Raw genomic sequence first — 23,733 nt, forward strand, 5'->3', positions numbered from 1 at the left:
TTCTATCGGCCTTAGTATTATTTGCTCGATAATCGTGTTACATGTCAGAACAAACTTCGTTACATCAGCGACATGAAAATATTTTGAATGTGAGTGCGTTTTATAGAAAATTATTAAAACACGAACGATATGACGAATCTTAAATGGTCAATTAATAACCTAAGAATTCTACTACGTGTTCGTTTATTGGTATTGGCTTTTGAAATATTGAAGTTTCATTGTCACAGACACCGTCATTATTACCCACTTTTTATTAAGAGTTTCCGTTTCCTTCTTTTCAAAAATGTATCTATTCATACGGTATAATTACTTCTTTTTTTAATTTCTTTTTCTTCTTCTTTTTTTTTTCTCTTGTTTCTAAAAGATATTCTTTTGGTCGTTTAAGTTTTTTTATTGAATCTTGTTTCATACCGATTATCATTATTAAAGATTTTTTTATTATTAAATTATTATTATTATTTTAAAGATTAATTCAAAAAAACTCTTTCAAAAAAATTCAAAAAACTTTTTTTAATATACATCAGTTATTTTTTATTGCAAATTTGAAATACTTTAGATATCTATATACGCAATTGTCCAACCGATTGATTCTCGATTAAATGCACTTACCCTTATTTCTTATCTTTATATTTCTTTTATTCCGACTTTCTTGAATATTATTGTCTATTGGAAAATAAGCGAGACAAGCAAAGGATCCGTGGTCTTCTTCACCAGATCTCGCGCATTCGCCGATCCAGCAAGAAATGCTGTGACCGTTATTTACGGTTATTCTCGCTCCGAGCAAGTAGGTTGATCGTGTGCATAACGCGCTTCGCGAATGACGAGGGATCGACTTGTCTTTTTGCACCGTAAAATCGATTTTCCGTATCTATTTTCCTCTCTCTCTCTCTCTCTCTCTCTCTCTCTCTCTCTCTCTCTCTCTCTTCATCGCGAAAGAGAGCCGTGTGAAATTATGATTGCGTGAGAATCGTCACGTTGCATGATGAACCGTCGATTCGACGAAATATAGGTCGAAACTTACCCTTAAGCAAATTCAGAGAATAAGATCGTAATAGAATTAAATAGAAATGTGGGACTCGGTAAATATATATGGAATTGTTAAAAGCACAGAGGAGATACAGAGACAAGAGATGCATTTTACATCTTTTTCACGACCGCTTTTACAAGATACAGTGGCGGTATATTATTCTAACGAATAATAGATTATCTATTTCATATGTTATGTTTCACATAAGGGAACTATAATATGTGGATTCAAAATGAAGTGATTTTAAACTTTCAGAGCATTTTCGTTCGATTTAAAACTTTTTTGCTCCCAAAGTTAAAAAAGAATGATTTAGACCAGTGTTCACTCGAGCAAATCTTTTCTTCATTCCGCGTAAGAGCGCTTATCTATGTACATTCAATTTTATTTAACGATTCACTTTTTATTGAAATGATGAACTTTAACGTTTTTCCTCTCATACGCCGAACTCGTCTCTAATTCTTATCGCGACTTCCTAACGATGTCTCTTTTCGCGTGCGCACGCACGCAATAAGCGAAGTAAGTAGATATATGGCTTTTAGAGACCGCGGCTTTGTAATACGTAATGTAATCAGGAGGGATTGCGTTATAATAAGCTGTTGCGTGCCAAACGAATCGGTAAATGTCACGGTGGGGAGCAGCAGAGTTTCGGTCCGAAAATTGCGAGATGGAAACGGCGAAATTTCAACGGTGCGTTACACCATCACAGTTGCCACGCGAATCTGTGGAAAATTGCGCGAAATCGAGGAAATTGTAGATTGAACGGGGGTCGTTTTATTCGTTGCGAAATAAAATCGCATAAAGCTTCGCGATTTGTCGATTCGGCGATGCGACAATTATTATTGTTTAATCGACGAACGATTTAATTAACACGTTTTAAAATAACGCCACCCGCGCACCTTTGTAAAGAAAAACTACCACTATCGACAGAGTGTCATTTTCTGAGTGCACAGCTGCGCGGACAGCTTTAATCGCGCGCTCACGTCGACATTTTGCAGCGGCGATTATTTGCATGAGTCCGACGAAAAAAAAGAAAAAAAAACCCGGTGCATGCAAAATGCCTCGCGTCCGCATAAATATATCGACGACCGTGCGGACTGTGTCTGTGTCGCCATTATTTAATAAGCATCAAGGCTGAACATCGCGGCGTAAATGTGTAGCATTGTTGCGTACTGGCTCCAGCCAAATGCTGTTGTCCCTGTGATTCACCCACGCTTCGTTGCCATTTAAGGACTGGGGACTCGCTTTACGGTTCCTACGTTCTACTTTGGAGACATACATATACGATTCTTTCTCTCGAAACGTGACCTGCTGCTTCCCTGAAATTATTGTGACGTGACGCCTCAGTTTATTCCGTTTCGATAACGGGGCGCTCACAGTCTGCTAAAAAAATTCGCACATTCTGCATATATATTTGTATTATATTCTGCATACAAAGAGACTTCGTGAAGAGAGCGAAAAAATTACCTTTTATATAACATATAGATTTGAATTTATCAGATAATATCAGAAATTAGATTATTTTTTAAATAAATTATTTTGTATAATTATTATTTCTATAATAATAATAAAGAGAAAAATATAAACTATGCGAATATATATTAATAAATAATTTTTTTTAACATTTTAGATTCATTGTCAGTCCTTTTCTTTACAGACATTTAATGAAAGACGATTACAACTTTTTCATGTTAATAATATGTCTAATCCATTTGCACTCTGCACATTTAATTGATGAAATCCTAATTATTAATTCCCAACGTTGAATAATTTTATAATCGAACTTCTCAACATACTTGAGTGTATGTGTTGCGGAAAAATAAAATAAATCAAATTTAAATTAAAATTTTTTTTTATATCCTTGATACTGTATATAAAAACTACACTCACTGACTCACTGACGGATTAGAAATGAGTAAGCGTATATTATAGTTTACGTGATAAAAGCTGTGCACGCGTGCCTTTATAACCTGCCTTTATCAAGTGTTTAATAACATTTTTGCTTTGCTGTCAAATATTTTTGCGCCCGTTACTCAACAACACATTTGGTTTTCAATGATCCGTCGACATTTGTAGAATTTTAATAGAATAAATAATTTTGCAATAGTTTATAACGGGAGATCGCGCAATCGTGATTAATTCTCGATATACGATAGCGTATGAGCACACGATGTGTACACGATCCACACGATGCACATGTGTGTTTCGCGTCACCGAGTCTGTTTACACGTTCTATAACTCATGTTACTCGCGTAATGGCAATTAATAGACATTTATCCCATCACTTAAAACGAGTTACGCCCACGTACGACAGACGCAGGAAACGTATGGAAAATTTGTATATAAAAACATGTCGGCTTTCAGTAGATCCGCACATTTTTGACGTAAAGTCGTTGATGAGTGAAACGTGGGGACGTTACGATATTTTTAACTCGATAAAACGCAACCGCAATTTACAACACTTACATATGTGCGTTAAAAAATTTAATTACTGATCAATTTAATTTTAGAATCGTTATCGATAACGATAGATAAATGAAGGATAAGATTGTATAACAATTATCATAATTTAAATCACAAAAATTTATATAATATTACTAAACTTGATCTTTATCACAAATATTTTGTATCTTATATATTTAACATACATATATAAAATTTGAAAAAACAACAAGAGAAGATATGGGGGTTTCATAAATTAAAATATATTAAGTTAAACATTTTTAATTTGATTTTGGCTGTCACACGAATGTTTCTTCTGAATTAATAATTTTCAAGTATTAATAATTTTCATGAATAGACTCATACTTTCGCATTTGCCGATACGTAAAAGTGCCTGCGGAATCGGAGCAATCAATATTGCTCTGGATGGTAGAAGGACAAATGTCATATGTCCACAGGTACATTAATCTATCTGCAGATACGAGAAAAATATTTTATCTGAGCATATATATGTAGTATATATAATATTATACAGATATCTTTTTTTTTTTTTTTGAAAGTTTCTCGCTAATACGAAGCGACAACGATCGTTTTGGATTCATTTTTGACGTACGAGTCAAAAATGGAACGCGTTGTATTAACCGAGAAAGCAAACAAACGTCCGCTTTCAGTTGAATGTATTGTTTCCTGAGCACGTATCACGAAACGATGATTAATACGATGTTCGAGATAATTAACGTCTACTGTAGTTATGATAGCGCAATATTCCTGACACGAACGCGTCTAATCAGCTCACAAAATAAATCGCAAGGAGAAATTCTCGTATCTGGATCCAACCACCACGTTATACCTCGGGCCATCGAATCTTTCTATGCTGCATTGCGGACGAAATTACATATTAATGCAGAAATGTGGAAATTTCAATTAATTTCTCTATACATTGCCTTATCTTGATTTATCTTATTTCAAAGATCTTTTGAAACGCTTAATGAAAAGCCGTCCAATATTATTTCAGAAAAGAGTCTATCTCGTTAATATATATTTATGCATAATATATACAAATGTTAACGATCGATATATTACATCGCGTTTTAGTTTCCCTTGCATATCGATTGCATATAATCTTCTCGTAGAACTATGTACATTAATTGGCAATTATTTTATGATAACGCTATAGGAACAATACTGTTTACGTATCGCTGATTCTATTGAACTGAAAGTAACAATTAGGTACGCGGCAAATTAACACAAATTAATACTTTGTCAATTAAAGTGACAAAGTTTATGTTACAGCTATTAAAACAACAACTAAGTTTATGCATGAAAAACACACAGAGGGTTTCTCTTATTAAAATAAATAAAATAACGTAATTATATATCATATAAATATATTAATATATATATTATATCTTAAATATATTATATTTTATAAACTTTTTATAGATAGACTACGACTTACAGATAAAAATTTAGTAATTAAGATATGAGATGTTTCTAAAAATTAATATTTGTCTACTTTCATAAGTATTTATATGAATAAAATTTCTATAAATGCGTCAAGGCACACTTACGGAAGCATATAATAATAACGCATTTACGCAAAAAAAGAAGAAACATGCAGTATCGTGTACAACGGATCTCCTTGTAATTCATTGTACTTGTATCTGCAATGTATATGTATGTGCGTATATTATGTGTGATTGCGTAATAATGATTCATTCGATGACACCATGCGATGTCCTCGAAATAAGTGTCCCTCGCCAAGAACCATAGTTTGCGTTACGGTAAACACTTGGCATGCGATTATGAGATATGTCATTCTTTTAAGCCGGACGAGGGATTTGTCGCTCCATCAATCTGACTGATAACGTAATGACGCTTCCGTTGTTACTTCAGATGTATCCAATGAAGACTTATAAGGTGCTGTTATAAAGTATCAAGAATTCGTGCAGTATTACTGCAAGCTTTTATATAAATATCTTTTATTTTGCGTCGTGTTCATGCATTAATTTTTTATTGTATAATTTTATTGTGCATTTTTTAAGTCACATAATTAATTTATTATTTATATCATTTTCTAAAACAGCGCGATCTTTATTTCTCTTCTTTAAAAGATGCGAGAGCCAAATTCAGAGAGGAGATGATTTAATTAAGATTTTTAATAATTAATAAGAATAAGAATTAAAAGATATTAAGAAAATAAAATATGCACGCATACGTAATGCGATAACTACATTATCAGTGATATGACATATTTTTTATTCATTCTAAAAATGATTGCTCTAAATATAATTACAAATTTTAATTATCTAAAGCCGTCAAGCTGCAAAGATAACGATAATAACCTCGCTGCACAATTACGAATTAACATCTGTTGTAAAGCTCTTCACGGTTGGCGTTCATTAACTTAAAAATTTAACATGAAGTTATAACCAGATCTGCGTATACGTATTTACACTATGAAACACGCAATTAACAAAAGATCGCGAGTCCCTTTGAACTACATGACAGACTTGCTCTGTCGAGCACTGAAACGTAATTAGGTCATTTTAAGTACCTGTCATGAGCCACTTAATTTTCAACTGCACTCAAGTGTCAAAGAAAAACGGGCTGGAAACAATGTATCGCGATATACGAGAATCACAAGGAAACACATTCCATTGACTCTCTATCTTTGTTAATGAAAAGGGATATACTTGTTCAAAGCACTCAATAGTAGGTTTCTTAACGAAAAGGAAATGGATACGAGAATATCTTGTTTATTTTTGTGAAATTATAATTATAATTTATTTAAGGAAATATTAACTAATTTCTAAACATTAATTAATAACTAAATAAAAACATTAAATAATAAATATTATATAATTATTTTGATATTATACTTTGTGTAATATGTAACTTGTAACTTGTTTTAAGATAAATGTGAACATGGCGTGTTTATATGAAATGTACAAGTTGATATTTCGAATAGTTAAGAATGGTTAGATATGAATCGATTCTTTAATTCGCTTTAGATTTCTATCGATTCTTCACCAAGTTGTAAAATAAAAAAATTTCAATATATATTTTCTTTCATAAAAAGTTACGCTGAATACGTTAATTCTGTCATATCCAATGTTGACGTCACGAGTTTATGTTGTCATACCAAAAATTCGCGTTCGCGTTGCAGATGACTGGGATTTATTAAAAATTTTTCAAGTAATCGATTATATGACGTTCTCACATTTTTTCTCACGTGTCGATTTTAGAATACAAACGCGCAGTCCAAACCTATAATCACCTCAGGGCAATTTACTCACGATGCGTATTCATAATGTTTCGTCATCTTTCGCGGGTGTGTAATATTTCATCGATTTTTCTGTTCTCTGAAAAAGTAGTAATATTCGTACGTTACCATGTAATGTGCGGGGTAGAAGATAATTTTTTTTGTCTAAAGAGCTCACTTTTTTATATAAAGTATAAAACATGAAGCATAAATTCATAAACACAAATGTCTAATTTCATAAAAAATATAATGAATATTTTATTTTTGTATTTTTCTCTTTATATAATAAATACAAAAAAAATATATGAAATAATTCGAATATATAATCATTCTGACGATACTATTTTATTACGGAAATAACTGGATATTATCTCTCGTTATTTCGATATTTCGTTAACGAGTTGTCAAATTATTTAGATGTCAACGAAGATGTCATTCACCTCCCATCGCCCTCGTTTTGACGATATTTTTATTCACAACATACATGAGAGATTGCATTAGGATTAGTGTCAGGAGATGTTAATACTTGAAATTGATGACAAGTAGTAACCTTCTTTCCTTGTGTGTTGCAGGGGTGCTGGAGATGGCAGCCACCGAGAGCACGATCCGATTTAGTGGCCACACGTTGGACAAGGCGACCAAGGCCAAGGTGAGTTTGAATTTAGTCTCATCTTGATTATTTCATTAAGGTAGCAACTATTCTGCTTTATATATTCGCCGTTTCTCGATCTACTTCGCGACAGATAATTCAATATAGAATATTATAAAGTATTGACATGACATACAAGACAGCGTTTCTTGAATAATTTAAAGATATTATTCTGCAGAGATATAAAATTTAAATAAACAAAATAGTTGACATTTAATAACTTGATAATTATAAAAATTGGTTATTTGTTTGTTTGCTCTATTAATGAAAAATAAAACTTTATTACCTATCTGGATTCTTTCAATTTTTATTTTGTGTATAAAGAATACTTAGTTTTACAGTAAACAATATTGTAAAAATATTTGTATCTTAAATTTTTGGTAAAGAAGAAATTGACATAAACCGATAAAAATTTCTTACTAACTTAGACTTTAATAAATTGATACATTTTCTACGATTTTTTTGTTATTTATAATAAAGCTTTTGCATCTTAATAAATTTAATTTGAGGTCATGTGTTGTTAAAAGGCAGTCGGTTATTGAAGTATAACTGATAATTTAATATTCGAGTTCTTAATCGCGTCACTCTGCAAAGAGAACCTTGAGAGTATTCAGGTACGTTTATATAAGCAAGAGAAATGTAGGTTAACATCGGGACAATTGAACCGTCGTATGCAAAAGCAATGGGGAAGAACTGTATTGTTAATTAACAGCCGCCATTTTTCAACAAGATAAATATTACAGTGTTCTATAAATCCGCGTAACTAAAGTTTAGTCTATTAGTCACTTTCAGGATTATAATTCATAACATGATAAATTCGCGATTTCACTTATTTAGTATATTGTTATAAATAAAATTGTATGAATGATGTAGAATGATTTTTATTTATGATATTTTTGCAAATCTCGTAAAATCTTTGTAAACTATGTATTTATATTAAAATATAACTCTGCTTAATAACATTTATATTTGAAGCTTATTTTATATATATTGTAACAGTTAAAAAAATATTTTCTTGAGAATTTAATTAGAAAAAAAGCAAAATGTAATATCGATTGCGAGTTAATGTTTGTGATGAATCATATGTTTTCTACTGAATTGCGAAATTTTCCAGTTTAATTTGAAACACTTGGCAGTTAATGACTACCTACGTTTTTCTGAGAAAAATTACTAAAAATTGCCCAACTCTTCCCGTTCTTACTCAATAACGATTGCTCAACGTTTGTTAATTATTAAGAAGACACATGATTTTCGTTGATAATAAGCATTAATTATTGCAGAAATAATTTCTTATCAGATATTAGTGTACTTGTGCGGTCTTTTAAACGATGTGAAGAAAGTTGCAATAAGTTTCACGGAACTGAAAAAAGTCGGGGAATTAGAAACACTCGAGAAAATTGCAAAAAACTTCTAGAATTTGTTGCTTCAATAATACAGAAATCAAATAATTTCGCGTTTAATTAACAATAATTATAAAAGTGCCATATGTTGCAAACATTACTATAAATATTGTGTTTTACAAATAATAATAAGAAATATATAATAAAATATTTTTTTTCTTCTTTATAAATCCATCGTTTTCTTCATTTTATTTAGCTTTTGTTCGCTTTTTTTGAAACATGAATTTTAATTTGAGAGAATTATAATGTCAAAGGTATGTACATTAGTAAATGGAGCTAGAAATTTAATTAAAGTGGCGTTTTAATTACAGTTAGTTATAATTTTAATTTGGAAAGAACTCAAGAATGGCGTACTCTGGAAAATTCGAGAATTTTCGCAAGTTTTATTCTTTACGGCGGTTATTCTAACGAAAAATAACATTGGCACCAAAGTGTCTCGCGACAGTGAATGCAAACTTGATCTCGGAAAGCGTAATAATCGCACCAGCTGTGAGACAGCCGCGCGTGGCCAGCGGAAGTGGTTTTGTTGTGCATGAGATAAAACATTATCGATCGCGTTACGTCGAGCTCTCGTGACGAGAGGAGGAGAATGATGACGATATCATGCGGGTTTGATACAATAATAATCGGAACATTGCGTGTATCTCTTGTCTCTTGCAGGTAACGTTGGAGAACTATTACAGCAATCTGATAGCGCAACATATCGAGCGGAAGCAGAGGCTGGCGAAGCTCGAGGAGTCCCTCAAGGATGAAGGCCTCTCGGAGCAGCAAAAGCAGGAAAAGAGGCTGCAGCATGCCCAGAAGGAGACCGAGTTTCTCCGGCTCAAGCGATCCAGGCTCGGCGTCGAGGATTTCGAGCCTCTCAAAGTCATCGGCAGGGGTGCCTTTGGCGAGGTAAAGAAGGATCGATGATGCATAACGATGCTAATGAGCGAGCGAGTTTCGGGAAGTCTGGTGTTAGTTTAATTACGAAATTAGCTGCGGTTTGAGATACGAGTAATAGCGAAATTCCTCTGCGATAAAATGAGAACAAAATCTGAGAGACTTGTGATATCGTTCATATAATAATTGATACTTAATTTATTATTTTTATTTTAGAATAATTTTAGAATAGTTTGAAATAATTTGAAAAAAAAAAAATGAGGGGAAAAATGAGTTTGATTTTAATTCGATTATTTTTCAAATATGTTTGCGATATTTATTTAATGTAATATTTCTTAAATGGTATTTTAAATAATATATTCATCATATGCATGACATACAAAAATTACTCGCTGTTTACATGACAATTTGGGCATATTAAAGATGAAGATTGAGCTTTACTTGTAGTTATAAAAATTACAATAATAACGGAAATATGAAAGACGCTCTCACAAGAAATGATCACGTCCACACGAGAGAGCGAAATTATCTCATTATTTCTCAAGAAAAGTAGTACTTCTCCTCGCTTCGTGAAGCAAGTGGAATTTCTTTCACACAAAAAATCTGAAATTAGAGAATGCTTTTAATCGTTAGCGACAGAAATCTTGTCATCATATTCACTTGAAACGCCCTCTTCTGCGAAATAAACAGGTGAGACTCGTACAAAAGAAGGACACCGGACACGTGTACGCGATGAAGATCCTCCGGAAGGCGGATATGCTCGAGAAGGAGCAAGTCGCACATGTCAGAGCAGAGAGGGATGTTCTCGTTGAAGCGGATCATCAATGGGTCGTAAAAATGTACTACAGTTTCCAGGATCCTATAAATCTCTATCTGATAATGGAGTTTCTACCCGGTGGTAAGTCTCATTATCATTGATCATCGACGATGAAAACAAAGGTGTTATCCTCGAGCGTCGCGGATATTTAAACTAAGATGAATTATAGGTGATATGATGACGCTGCTCATGAAAAAGGATACACTTTCCGAGGAGTGCACGCAATTTTATATTTCCGAAACGGCTTTAGCGATCGATTCCATACACAAATTAGGTTTTATTCATAGGTACGTCCGTTAAAAATCTACTGCAACTATTAGCGAGTAAATAATTTTATTAATAAAATAAAATTGCTTACAAATCGTTGATTTAAATCATTCAAAATTGTTTTACATATATATGATTGTCATAGATTTTTTTAAAAAAACTTTACGGTTATTATTCTTTAATATTTATTTAATACTTTAATAAAGAGCGTTACACAAAAATTTTTGAATTATACTTAATTTTATTTTTGTTCACCTAATATAACCATATATAATATATATATTTCGCGCACGAATTACAAACAAGAATAATCCTTTATATTAATTGAATTATATTTTACAGAGACATCAAGCCAGACAACCTGTTGCTGGATGCACGGGGCCATATAAAACTCTCCGATTTTGGGCTGTGTACCGGTCTGAAGAAATCGCACAGAACTGATTTCTATCGGGACCTGAGTCAAGCGAAACCTTCCGATTTTAGTAAGTTGCATCATTGCTCAAACAGAGATATTTGCGTAACGTCGATGATGATGATTTAACTTATCTTGCCCTATTTCTCGTGCAGTGACATCGTGTGGGAGTGGAAGCGGCGGTGCGATGGACAGCAAAAGAAGAGCCGAAAGTTGGAAGAGAAATAGGAGAGCGCTGGCTTATAGTACGGTCGGCACTCCGGATTATATAGCGCCGGAAGTATTTCTACAAACAGGTTATGGACCGGCTTGCGATTGTTGGTCCTTGGGAGTTATTATGTACGAGATGCTTATAGGTACGATACCTTTCCGTTTTTAAATGCGTTTAGATTAGTAAATTATCGAGAAAAATAATCAGCACGGCTGTTAATCTATCTATATTAATTAGTATGTGAAAACTTTTTCATCAAAACATATATTAGTATGTGAATATTATATAACATATCACATGTATAAATAGCGCGTTTTATAATAATGATTATAACGCAATATTGATAATTAATAATTGTAACGTTATATTGATTGTAAGATAATTGTAAAAGATGAACGCTAAAGTGATAAAAGTTTCGAACGCTTTCAAAAATTAATCTGTATATGTTTAAAAACTAATCTAATTCAAATTGATAAGAATGTTGATAACGACTATTTCAGGCTATCCACCGTTCTGTAGCGAAAATCCACAGGAGACGTATAGAAAAGTAATGAACTGGCGAGAAACGCTGGTATTCCCGCCGGAAGTTCCCATTAGCGAAGAGGCTAAAGACACTATCATCAGATTTTGCTGCGAAGCCGACAGAAGATTAGGTAATTTATCAGATTTTCATCTTGGAATTATTAAAATTTCTTCCATGGCGATAGTTCTTATTGTAAAAATAATTCTTTTATTGTAATTATTCTTCAGGGGCACAACGAGGCATTGAGGAACTCAAATTGGCACCCTTCTTCCGCGGTGTCGATTGGGAGCACATTAGGGAAAGACCGGCCGCCATACCGGTCGAAGTGCGATCCATCGACGACACATCCAACTTTGACGAATTTCCAGATGTGAAATTGGAGATACGTATGTGCTTCTTTTAATATCATCATTACATTCAATATTTGTAGAGAATGGTACACTTTTAATCATGTCCTTCAATTTTATCTCGTTACAGCATCTGCACCAATGCCACAGGACGGCGAGGTAATATACAAGGACTGGGTATTCATTAATTACACTTTCAAGCGCTTCGAGGGTCTGACACAACGGGGCACACCGACCAAGAAATAGCAACCCCTCACTTCCTGCTCGATCATCAGCACCGCCGTCGCCAATCAGCAGCCGGCTGATATGATCGAAATTCCGGCCTTGGTACATCATCCTCATCCGACACCGTCTACGGCAATGGTGTCGCGTATGGCGGATGGTTGACCTGTCTCGCTCTTATTGTATATACGTGATGAGCACAGATTGAACGAGCGCAACGTTATCACGAATATCGATGATCGCTACGACAGCGAGCGATGATGAACAGCTCAGTCAGCTAGACAGAGAAAGGAACAGATTGATACGGGAGAGTGATAACGGTGCACAAATATCGCACGTCTTATGCGTCGATAACGGTGCGATGCGCGATAAAACGACGCAAACGAAGTCTTTCGTTGTGTAACTTATGGTGATTTTTGCAGAAATGTTCGTCGAGGATCATTATTCCTTACTTTTATCGTGCTGCGGAGAAGGCGTTTTGTGCAAAGTGTAGCATAATAAGCTCTCTGTGGTAATGGTATTAAACGAAACGATCAGAGGGAGCCTCGGTACCGTAGTCTCCTTACAGTTCACGTACTTCTTATTTATCTCTGCGACATGCATCGGAATAATATTTTATTGGAGAAATGTATACTCGTTAAAAGTAACGTTTTGGCTAAGCTCTCGAACCAAGCTCTCTTTTTCTCTTTCCTCTCTCTTTCTGTTCGAATGTTGTATTTATAATTAACTTTCTGTGATATATGAAGTTGTTGAAAATCTCTGCTATCTTTGGACCTTCTTGTCTGTTAGCGGATGCTTTATTGATGTTGTATATATGTGAGCAATTGTATTTCAATTTATCATGAAAATTTAAGAGTTGTTGCAATGTAAGTTGCGGATGGAATTTTATATTATATATATTTTCGCGCTACTTTTGAGAGCTTTGGCCTGTTTACGGAACCAAGGAATTAAATGGTACGACAAGCGCGAAATCTTCATCTAGAAAGTTTCTGATAAGTTTTACACATTTTATCATTAAGTGATTTTAATATTATGTAATAGTACTCTTCGGGTACCGGGTCTCTCTCTTTCTATCTCTTTCTCTCTCTCTCTCTTTATCTCTACCTATCTTTTTCTTATAAGGCAATAATAAACATTTTCAGTCGTGTTTTGAATAAACACGATAAAGGATGCTAGGCTTTAAAAGATACCGTAAAAAAGGCGTTAAAAAAAGGAGAAAGAAAAATACACTTGTAAGATTCAGGGCTCCTTCGTTGCCTTATTAAGGTTCCTAACAAACAGCCCAACAAACCCGTACGTTTAAACGTGAAATAGATGAGCCAGACAAGCCATTTTTCCGAAATGGAAAATGATAAGGAAACGGAATCGCAGTGTGTTGCGGCGATATGTAGAAAATTGCATACCCACATATACACATACATACACAGATCGACACATCCGTGTGTTTTAACACTCTGTGGAACCGGATATCTTTCCCTTTGATTGCACTGTGAACAATTTTACGATTTACATTTCGTAGTTTTGCTGACATAGCCAGGGCACCTTGGTAATAAAATAGCGTAAAAACTTAACGTTAAAAACTAGGTAACACTTAAGATAACAAACATACATACACACAGAAGTACCTATACACTAAAAGAAAGGAGATGCATGTGCGCGCGCTCGAAACGTAATTACATTGTGGATAATATAGTACATGTATAAAAACTCTCGACGCTCTTTCCTCGTAACGTTCCGGCGTGTTTCTATTTAATAATCACGCTGCGTTGTATATTCGACGAAGAGATTAGTTTCATATGACTCTACTCCACTTGCGTATACATATATATATATATATATATATATATATATATATATATATATATATATATATCTTAACGCCGTTTACAGAGCGAAGTCTTCATAGTCTAAACCAGAGAGCGCCTAGGTTACGTTGTACTACCAGTTAAGCCAGTGATTTAAATGAAGAGAAAAAAAAGAACAGAAAATTATCCACGAAGAAAGCTAGTAAAAAAAGAGAAAGGTAAGAACTATTTTCTGCTAATTATGCTAGGAGTTAAATCGAGTGTGACGTAAGCGGGGAAAGTTAAGGAGTTACGGAATACCTTTATAGTCTCTCCTTGTTGCCGTTGAGTACAGATGCTCTAACGTCCATGCTACTAAGTAAAAAGAGAAAAAAAAACGAAGAAATGATGACGCAATTTATTTATTTAAAGAGAAAGTTTAAATAAATGATACAACAATAGCCACGAGATGCCTTTGACGCAACAAGTTTCGGGTGCCCTGGAACACAGTGCATATATATGTATAGAGGATATTCCAAAATCATCGAATGTTTTTTTAAGAACAGTTCTCGCTTTTAATTTAGAGGTGATTTTTCTTTAGCAAAAATGATGACGCATCAATAATTCCTGAAATATAAATTTATTTAAAAATAATTTACTTTAATAGAGAATTTCAAGCTTAGTTACAAAAATATATATGGACAAAATTGGAAACTTGCAAAAAACGACGATCTCCCTTGATATTTTCATAAGAAAAAATTGTTTTCAGATTGGCCAAAGAATTTATTAAAAAGGCATTTGGTAGTTTTGAAATAACCTATATAAGTATATATATATGTAAAAAAAAAAATATATATATATATATAGATATCTTTTAGCAAAGAGAGAGAAAAATGTAATAATACGCGCTAAATTTAGATATTAAATTAGATGTGCGCTGATTCGAAGTCAAGATGGATGTAGATTTTTCTTTTTTTCTTTTCTCTTTTTTTTTTTGAAGACGAGAAAAAATGAATATATGATATAGCGGTTGGTGACGAGATGTATGTACGCACGTACCGAGCTACTACACATTCGATGTAATTCTGAGGACACGCGAGAAGGAAATCTCCAAGTAGATTTAACGATATTGATTATCGATGTACACTGTAAATATTAACGAGGCAACTAAATGTTATTAAGAAAGGCAAGGCAGTTTTGAGCTCCGGTGTTTAATTGGTTACCGTTGTACTGCCATCTTCGACTTTTTATTGTCGTATATCGCGCATGATGAATCATATTACGGGTGTGTTAAACGTACGGTATATCATCCAATTTCACGTTTTTGCTCGTGTTTATGCTAGTGTTCTTATATCATTGTACGCGACTACTGATTAGTTGTTAATTTACGGTTAATTTAAATGAAAGAAACCGCGATAGATCTCTCCTAGCTAATTCTTACTAATTAGGCATTAAGTCACCTTTTCCTCGGCAAAGAGCCTTTTTCTTTCTATTTCTTTTTTTCTTTCTTTTTTTTTTTCGTCGGATATAGATCGCTTCCTAGATGACTTTCGATGATTTGATATGTCCGGAGCTTTCGCTTCCTATTCGCGTCTTCTTTTGTCTCTTTCCTTTTCTCATAGCTGTCATCTTTTCAAGTCAGATTATGCGATTTCTTTCTGTCGCGATACGTAGAATTGTCGATCATGTAATATCATGCATATACGATTAATCACACGCACACGTACGTATATCGATCGCGTGTGGCAAGACGAAACAATCATTTCTTCGTGTTCGAATATGTTCGCTGTCGTTCTTCCGAATATATCGATATTTTACGCCTGGATGAGCAATGTCTTAAAATCATAAATGCTAAAATTCACTGATTGAATTCTGATTGTTCGCTTTGGGTGCTTGTGCTTATTTTTTATCAAATGCAGTTTTTATCAAAATATATTGAAATGCACAAAAAAATTTTCATAAGAGCGACCGTCAATTCTCTTCCCACTAAAGATGAAACATAAATATTGTATTGCTTTCGATGATACGAAAGTCACTTCTCGAGTGAGTTGTTTATCATTTATTGCATTCTATGTATTACTCATCCAGGGTCAAAGGGGATCGTATAACACGCGATGACGGTCGCCCGAACACCTCATATGCGAAATAACGATTTGCGCAAAGTATGGGTAAACATTTTGTAATAAACAAAAGTTATGTAATTGTATATTTGTAACACATTTTATAATATTTATCATTTTACAACAGAAGCTTGCACGGGGGCTGAGACGTGATAAAATTTAGAAGAATAAAATGAGTTTTTCTATTTATATTAATACTGAAAATGTTTTCACAGTATCTAAATTACAAAAAAATCTACGTATATAGAATCATTATAAATAGATATATATAATATCTTTTTTGACGTTCACAAGAACACAAAAATTCGATGCATGTCTAAAGAAAATGCCTAAAGAAGATGTTTGGACATCTTTTTCAGAGTTTTATTTGTGTCTTATCCTTTACATTTTACATCATCTTATTCTTACATTTTAATGTCTCAATCCCGCTTTACATTAATGCGCAAACCGTTGAATCGCACACGGGTCACTCAATCGGGTATCCCGATGTGCATTAGCCGAAAAATCGCAATAATATCAGCGTTTTCGCTTAAAATATAACGGAAGCAGACGCGTGTGTCACGATATGCGAACTAAATGAATTTTCTTATCGGGGATACGAGTGTTATCTGTCACTGTAACTGCATTAATGTTCCGTAGCAGCGCGGCTTAATTCATTTCCTTTTCACCGTTCGTTTTTGTACAGTGATTTAGCTGAATTTTATATAAGCCAGATTTAGGATAGCATTATTAATAGGTAGAAATTCTTCACGATTAATCCCATTCACAAGCATAGCGATAGCAGATTATTGTTAGATATGGCCAGTTTCGCGCGTTGTTAGTCTACGGTGACTAGATAACATGGTACAAACGAGTGCAATGATGCTGCAACGCTCCTGTCATTCCTAAATAGGCGATCTTAATATGAAAGAAATATAGAGTCGAATACAATTTTTGAAAATGTTTCGGGAGTCCGTGGATATGCCTTGTAGAAATATATCTGATTTATAAAATAATTAATTTATAAATATTTTTTTCGAGCTTTACCTATCCTTTAGAATGTAGAAAGCAAATCAAAAACATCGCCAAAGTTGCTAGACATTCTAAAAAAAAAAATAAAAAAAATTACGAATAGTTAAATATTAAATTTAAGATTTGTTTTAGATCATTGGCTTTATAAATTAGATTAAATACTATCACATTATTTTCTTAACGGAAAACTTTAGGAGTCTGATATAAGAACATAAAGGGGGTTGTATTATTGCACTCGATTGTGCGGGGACAGATTTTTCGTCGAGTAAATTTGTACCAGATGGTATCCGGCCGTTGTTTGTGGCTTGCCGTGAAACGTTCGCGCTCATTTTAAAAACGGCTACACGCAAAACAAACAAAAAATCGTCGCAATTGTTTTCGAAGGGAGAAGACTGGAAAACGAACTACACGCGCGGCGGACGAGGTATATCGAGTGCGGATATTTTATAGTAGGCTTGTGATTAAATTGAGGAATTATTGTCGAACGGTCCGAGATAAAATAAAAAATGATGTATAAAGAGAACAAAAATATTGCTTTCCACACGCAGAATATACTATTGTAATTATGTCGTTAATAAATTGTTTTTTATTTTAACTCTCTCGCCCAAGAAAGCGATTGTGCATGTTTCCTATACGATCCTGATTATGATGACAGCTAGAATTTTTTAGCATAAAATTTCATTGAGATGGATGCATTCCGGAGATAATTTGCAGAGCACAATTTAGTTTGATAGTTGAGCACGATAACAATGAAACTCTCTATGAATGACATTTGCTGCAAATTGGAGAGAATAGGTTTATAACTCCAATGATGAAGAAGAGCATAAACGTATTTTCGGGTCCTAAATCGAAATGTCATTTAATTTCATATTGCATAGTTCGATTCAATTTAAGCATAATTGGAATAAAATATATAAAATATCGTTTAAAATTATAAAAAATTAAGCTTCTGTGAATTTTCAAAAATCTCACATATAAAATTCGAAAAAAATTTTATATTTTTTTTTCAATAACAATTACACAAATTTATTGTTTTTTATCTTAACTGAAATTTAATAAAATTAAATAAGAATTAATTTATCTTTTTGAGTTAATTGACGAAATATAACGATTTCGATCGCATATAAATTGGAGAATTTAAAACTTTGGAAAATGTTTATTTCGAAAATTCATTATTGCATATAGAGAAAATATTTATTTTTATTTTATTTTACAATACCTTTTCTTCCGAATAATCGATTTAATAATAATGTATCAAATGTTTTTACTCAGTGGATAAAAATTAGCTTTATAAATGTATTACATTATACAGCAATTTGTGTTAAGGTGAGTGAAAAATAATTTACTACTAAATTAACTCGGCTTAAAAAATTTAAACTCAATTTTGATTAAACTCATTTTGATTAAAAAATTTTTTATTTTAATATTCTTTGTTATCAAGATATACAGCATGTTCGCTACTGACCTCTTCAATTTGATTCTGGCTTCTAGTTGATCGCATATCACCGAGATGATGGCGTTGGTAGCTCGGATTTGAATTGTTCGTGAGTAATTTTATTATTAATATTTTCCAATGATATTCTTGCAGCAACGTACTATCGATTCTATTTATTAATATAAATTATTTATTATATATAAATTTCAATTTTTTATTATATCTTATATATATCACTATATCTCATTTTTCGCGTTTATTAATCGCATAATTTGTATTTTTTACATTGTTATTTGATTTTAGTATACAATAATTGTACTAGTATAATTTTAGTTAATTAGAATTATATAGGGTGGAATATATCAGAAAAAATCGTATAGTTAACTACGATGATTACCGTTTCAATTGACAATGTAAAAAATGATTGACATAGGAATTATCTTACTAAATTATTAATCGCCAAAATTTGAATTCTTATCTGAATTATTGCAATTAGCATATTTATTTGTATCGTATTATTTGTACTTGTCCAAAGATATATTTCTAGATCAACTAAACTATCTCTACAAAAAAAATTTTAATTTTATTTACTAAATTACATTAAATTACATTGAAATTTTCAAATAATTAACAAATCCGTGCATAGCAACATAAAAAGAATATTACTGTCTGTATAATATCTTAAACTTTTCGTTATATGCAAATTTAAAAAATATAATATTATATAAAAAATTATATTATATATATATAAACGAGACATTTTCCATTGTATACATACAATTTTGAAATAATGTCAATCAATTTTCTCTATGAACAAATTAGCTTTGGGTTATGCAAAGAATATCGTTGTTTTTTGCTTAAAATGTGACTACCGCACTATATCTTTTATCTGCATTTAGAATCGTGCGAAGGAATGCTCCATAATAGACGAATTTTGCATTTGACTTGTCGCATAACTCGTGAAACAATGGGAAGTCCTTCGAGACGATGAGAACTCTCGGGATCTCGTTTCGATGACTACTTCGCAGAGAAAGCCTACGTCTCGGGGTAGGCAACCCAGCGACACGTACAAATCGTACGATTATGCGAGTCGTGACACCGCGCACGGGCCGACGGTTGACTCTGAGAAAATGCGATTGGATTGATCCCGGTGATATATCGCCGTCCATTCCGCGTTCCCTTACCCTCGCGAACCAGGAATTTCTTGCGCGATCGCAAGAAAATTTACATTCGTTGCGTTCTGTAGTTACATCTATCTCGGCAGGATTGAACGCGCTTATATAAATTATAATACATTTGACAAATGTGTAGATTTTGATAAAAGCATACACAATGCTATTAATGATATAATATATCGAAGAACTATGCGTTTAATTGAATTAATTCTTTCTGCCTATTTCAAGAAGTGTGATAAAAACGAGATAGATTAAAGTTTAAAAATAATTTAATATTTGAACAGAACATTTTAACTTTATTTAATGTGAGAATAGAAGTTTCTATAAAAGAAGGCTGTCCCAGAAAATTGTTGATCTAATTTTAATAATTTTTATTGTTTCCAGATTTTTATAACATCTCTATTCTTATTTTTAAATATTTAAAAGTTTCTTTAAATATTCAAGTTATACATCCACTTATGGTAGGATTATAGCAGGAGTTGCTTTCTGCGAAACAATATTTAAAATATTCAATATATTTTAATAATTCTTTTTATTAATTAATCATTGAATTTTTAATTATTTAGGTATTTTCAGTTTCAAACTTAAGATGTGAAATTCATATAATCATATACAGCGTTAAACGTGATTGTCTGGGTTATCGGTTTCATTGTACTGCAATGTTGAAGGGGAAATCTTCATATTAGACAGATAAAATTGTCAATCGGACAAGCGCGTTTAACACCAGATGCGGCGCTAACTAGTTAGCAAGAAGGCGACAGCCCTTATCGGACAGCTGCAATCAGTAGCAAGCAAACGTGACAGTCCCGGAATAGAGTCATCAATAATCAATCAAATCTCCGGTTCGACGATTGAGGTTGAATTTCCGGCGCCGGACCGGATCTCTAGCGTTCGTGTTTTCTTCGATAAAAGCCGGTATCTCTGGCAAATCATATGCAAACTCAATCTTTCTCTCTCTCTCTCTCTCTCTCTGAAAATCGCGAGGTTCGATGGGATACGCCCGACGGCAACGAGGAATAATTAGTTTTGCAACTATGACGCACGCGTAAAAACGCTTTCGCGCTCACATAGACGCACGCACACACGCAGCACGCATGCACGCTCGCACGCATCTGCAAGACGCATAGCAGGAGAGTGGTTATCACGGGGCTGTGATTGGTATTGCCCTATGACCTCCGCTGAGGCACGGCTCCGCCTCTCACTTACGCACCGACACGCACGCATTAACAGCGGACCCTCTTTGCGTATGTAAGCGAGCGAGCGAGCTGCTGGCGTGCTGTTCGTCGCATCATTCCAGCATCATGATGGCGTCCGCGCTTTCCGCGAGCGAAGATACGAATTGAGAGCCCCGAGGGGGAAAGAGCGAATTAACACTCTTTCGCTACTTTATGACGTCATGGTGTGCGCCGCGATTGCGACTTGTAGCATCAAAAGTGTGACAAAATCTTCCGCCTCTTAAAAAAATAATCTTCAATTAATCGGAAAAACGTTAGATTGCAAAACCAGTTCTTCGCAGCCGCACAAAAACGATATATTAGTCTAATTAATTCGATATTCTCTATATCTTTCAAGTATTCGACATACGTGAAATTACATCGGTTTATTATTATTATCATCTCGAGTGACATTCTTCAATAATTAAAGACACCGACATGTTTCATAATGCAAGCGTCGTAACGGGTATGACGGGAATTATTAGCGTTCCAGCACTTATTGGTGTTGGTTCTCTTTCATCGACCTCGTTAATTAAGTCGGGCTAAAAGTCTCGGTGGACTCTAAACGAGCTATGACAATCGCTCGATTTGGCATTCTGATTCTCGCATGATTCACCACCGTACGCTTATAACCGCCGAGGGTTTAATTGAGAGCTTGAGAAATGAAAATTCTTTGTGTCTATTAATTCGTTACTCAAGCCTCTCCAACGGCTCGTGTGTGTCCCATATCATACTTACTTTTGATGATATAAAAGTTGAAGCAAATATATCATATCGATTCAAAGCTTCTGCAATACAATTTAAGATGTTCAAGAGAAGACACATAAATTAGAGAGAACAAAAATTTTAAAGATATAAATATGCAAAAGAGAAAATTTAGATTTCTAACACGTAATAATATTTAAAAATATTTTAATAATATGAGCTAAGAAATTAAAGGATATCCAAAAGAAAAGGAAAACATTCAATATTTTTCCGACAAAGATGAAGAAATTAAAATCTGAGAAAATCTGAGAAAATCAAGGTTTTAATTCTAAATTTTAGAATTCCAAGAGATAGAGATTTCGTGAAAAATGACTCTGGCGAGAAATTTGGATACGATTAACTCGCGTAGTTAAAGGGTTAATCGAGGTCGACGCGATCGATTCTTACTCGTGCAATTTATTTCTCGGGAGTTACGCAACGGCATTCTCCAGCATCCTCCCCGCCGCCCGATGCTTTTCGCTTCACGATCGATGAAGAATCGAATACGTGCTACGCCCTCCATCATACATCCTTGTGGATGGGAAGGGAAGGGAATTATCGTTCCTATGTGCAATATTGCAGATCTTAAGACCCACCGCGCCCGTCGACTATAATTTGCGATCCGTGATGATTATTTCGTGATCTCCTGCAAAAAGCTGAAATTTGCGTCATCACGATCTTGCGGCAGCGATCTCGCGATCGGATCCATTTCGACTCCTATCGCTCTCATACATGACTTCCGATTGCATGTGATTTTCGTTTAATTATGATAAATTACAACATTATTCGGCTTATCGTAACATGTTCCATCTAGGGCAATAACATCCGACTTTTGAATATATTCAGAATACACATTTTGTTCTCAAACAAATTTACAATATATGCTTAAATAATGTGAAGAAAGGCTTTTTTAGAAAATTATTTCGGTGATTTCAATTTTTGATGCGCATAGAGAAAAAGTTTGATCAATTGTCGCTAATGAAGATAGAGATCATTATTTTTTTTGACATATATTTCCAGCATCAGAATCTGATATTATTAAAATTGTACTGTTTGTAATATTTATTTTACAATTCGATTAGAATTGTCAAAGAAGTGGGGCGTATCTCTTAAAACGGTGCGGTTTTAAATAAATTAGTGAGACGACCGAGAAACGATTAAACGATTCGATGAGAGGTCGAGGAAAATTGGCGCGTGGGTGGCAAAACGGCAATTGAAACATAACAAACGCGTATTACTTCATCAAGAAACGGAAGGCAGCAGCCGCGGTTTGCCGGTAGACTTCCTTTTGATCCCTTTGAGCTCAGCGCGTGGATATATCGCCGTCGGATACTGTTATTAAGTCTTTGCCCACATTCATAATATAATTAAATATATTTGTTCTATATTTCTATACATTTATTTTTATTTCTCCCAATTGATTAGTCGCTTTCTTATAAGTAGCGTTTTTGGGAATATTAAGAAAAAATGATAAAGAATCTTAGAGGAATTTTTACTGTATTTTCTTAAGCTTCCTTCCTTAATTTTATCTTGATTGATCACAATTTACTAAACAAGACAGTCCGATTCACGTTTTTTATGGAAACATTGCGACGTCAACAACTGATTTTCCCGCCGCGAATCCAAAAAAGATGCATCGTAATCGTTGTTTTTAACATTTGTTATCTCAAAGCGATTAGACGATATGTGTAAAAACGGCTGTTTACTTCGCGTTACCAATGATGCAATATCGGATCACGCTATGCCACACTAACAATACTCCGTTGCAGCGATAAACGTATCACATTTA

At 33.7% G+C, this 23,733-nt stretch overlaps 1 protein-coding gene across 4 annotated transcripts in view; it reads left to right on the plus strand.

The window, feature by feature from the left end:
* The window catches only part of LOC126854691 (serine/threonine-protein kinase tricornered), a 119,517-nt gene extending 101,546 nt beyond the window's left edge, over positions 1-17,971 (plus strand). For all 4 annotated transcript variants that reach the window (XM_050601658.1, XM_050601657.1, XM_050601659.1 and 1 more), the window contains 9 exons: positions 7,304-7,380; positions 9,441-9,674; positions 10,353-10,560; positions 10,649-10,766; positions 11,089-11,228; positions 11,314-11,514; positions 11,870-12,022; positions 12,120-12,278; positions 12,370-17,971. In XM_050601658.1, coding sequence (XP_050457615.1) covers positions 7,304-7,380; positions 9,441-9,674; positions 10,353-10,560; positions 10,649-10,766; positions 11,089-11,228; positions 11,314-11,514; positions 11,870-12,022; positions 12,120-12,278; positions 12,370-12,485 — 1,406 coding nt within the window. In that variant the 3' untranslated portion in view covers positions 12,486-17,971. The remainder of the gene's footprint in view (positions 1-7,303; positions 7,381-9,440; positions 9,675-10,352; positions 10,561-10,648; positions 10,767-11,088; positions 11,229-11,313; positions 11,515-11,869; positions 12,023-12,119; positions 12,279-12,369) is intronic.
* Positions 17,972-23,733: the final 5,762 nt, after the last annotated feature.

The sequence above is a fragment of the Cataglyphis hispanica genome, chromosome 14 (assembly GCF_021464435.1).
Source record: "Cataglyphis hispanica isolate Lineage 1 chromosome 14, ULB_Chis1_1.0, whole genome shotgun sequence".
In the NCBI taxonomy this organism is placed as follows: Eukaryota; Metazoa; Arthropoda; class Insecta; order Hymenoptera; family Formicidae; genus Cataglyphis; species Cataglyphis hispanica.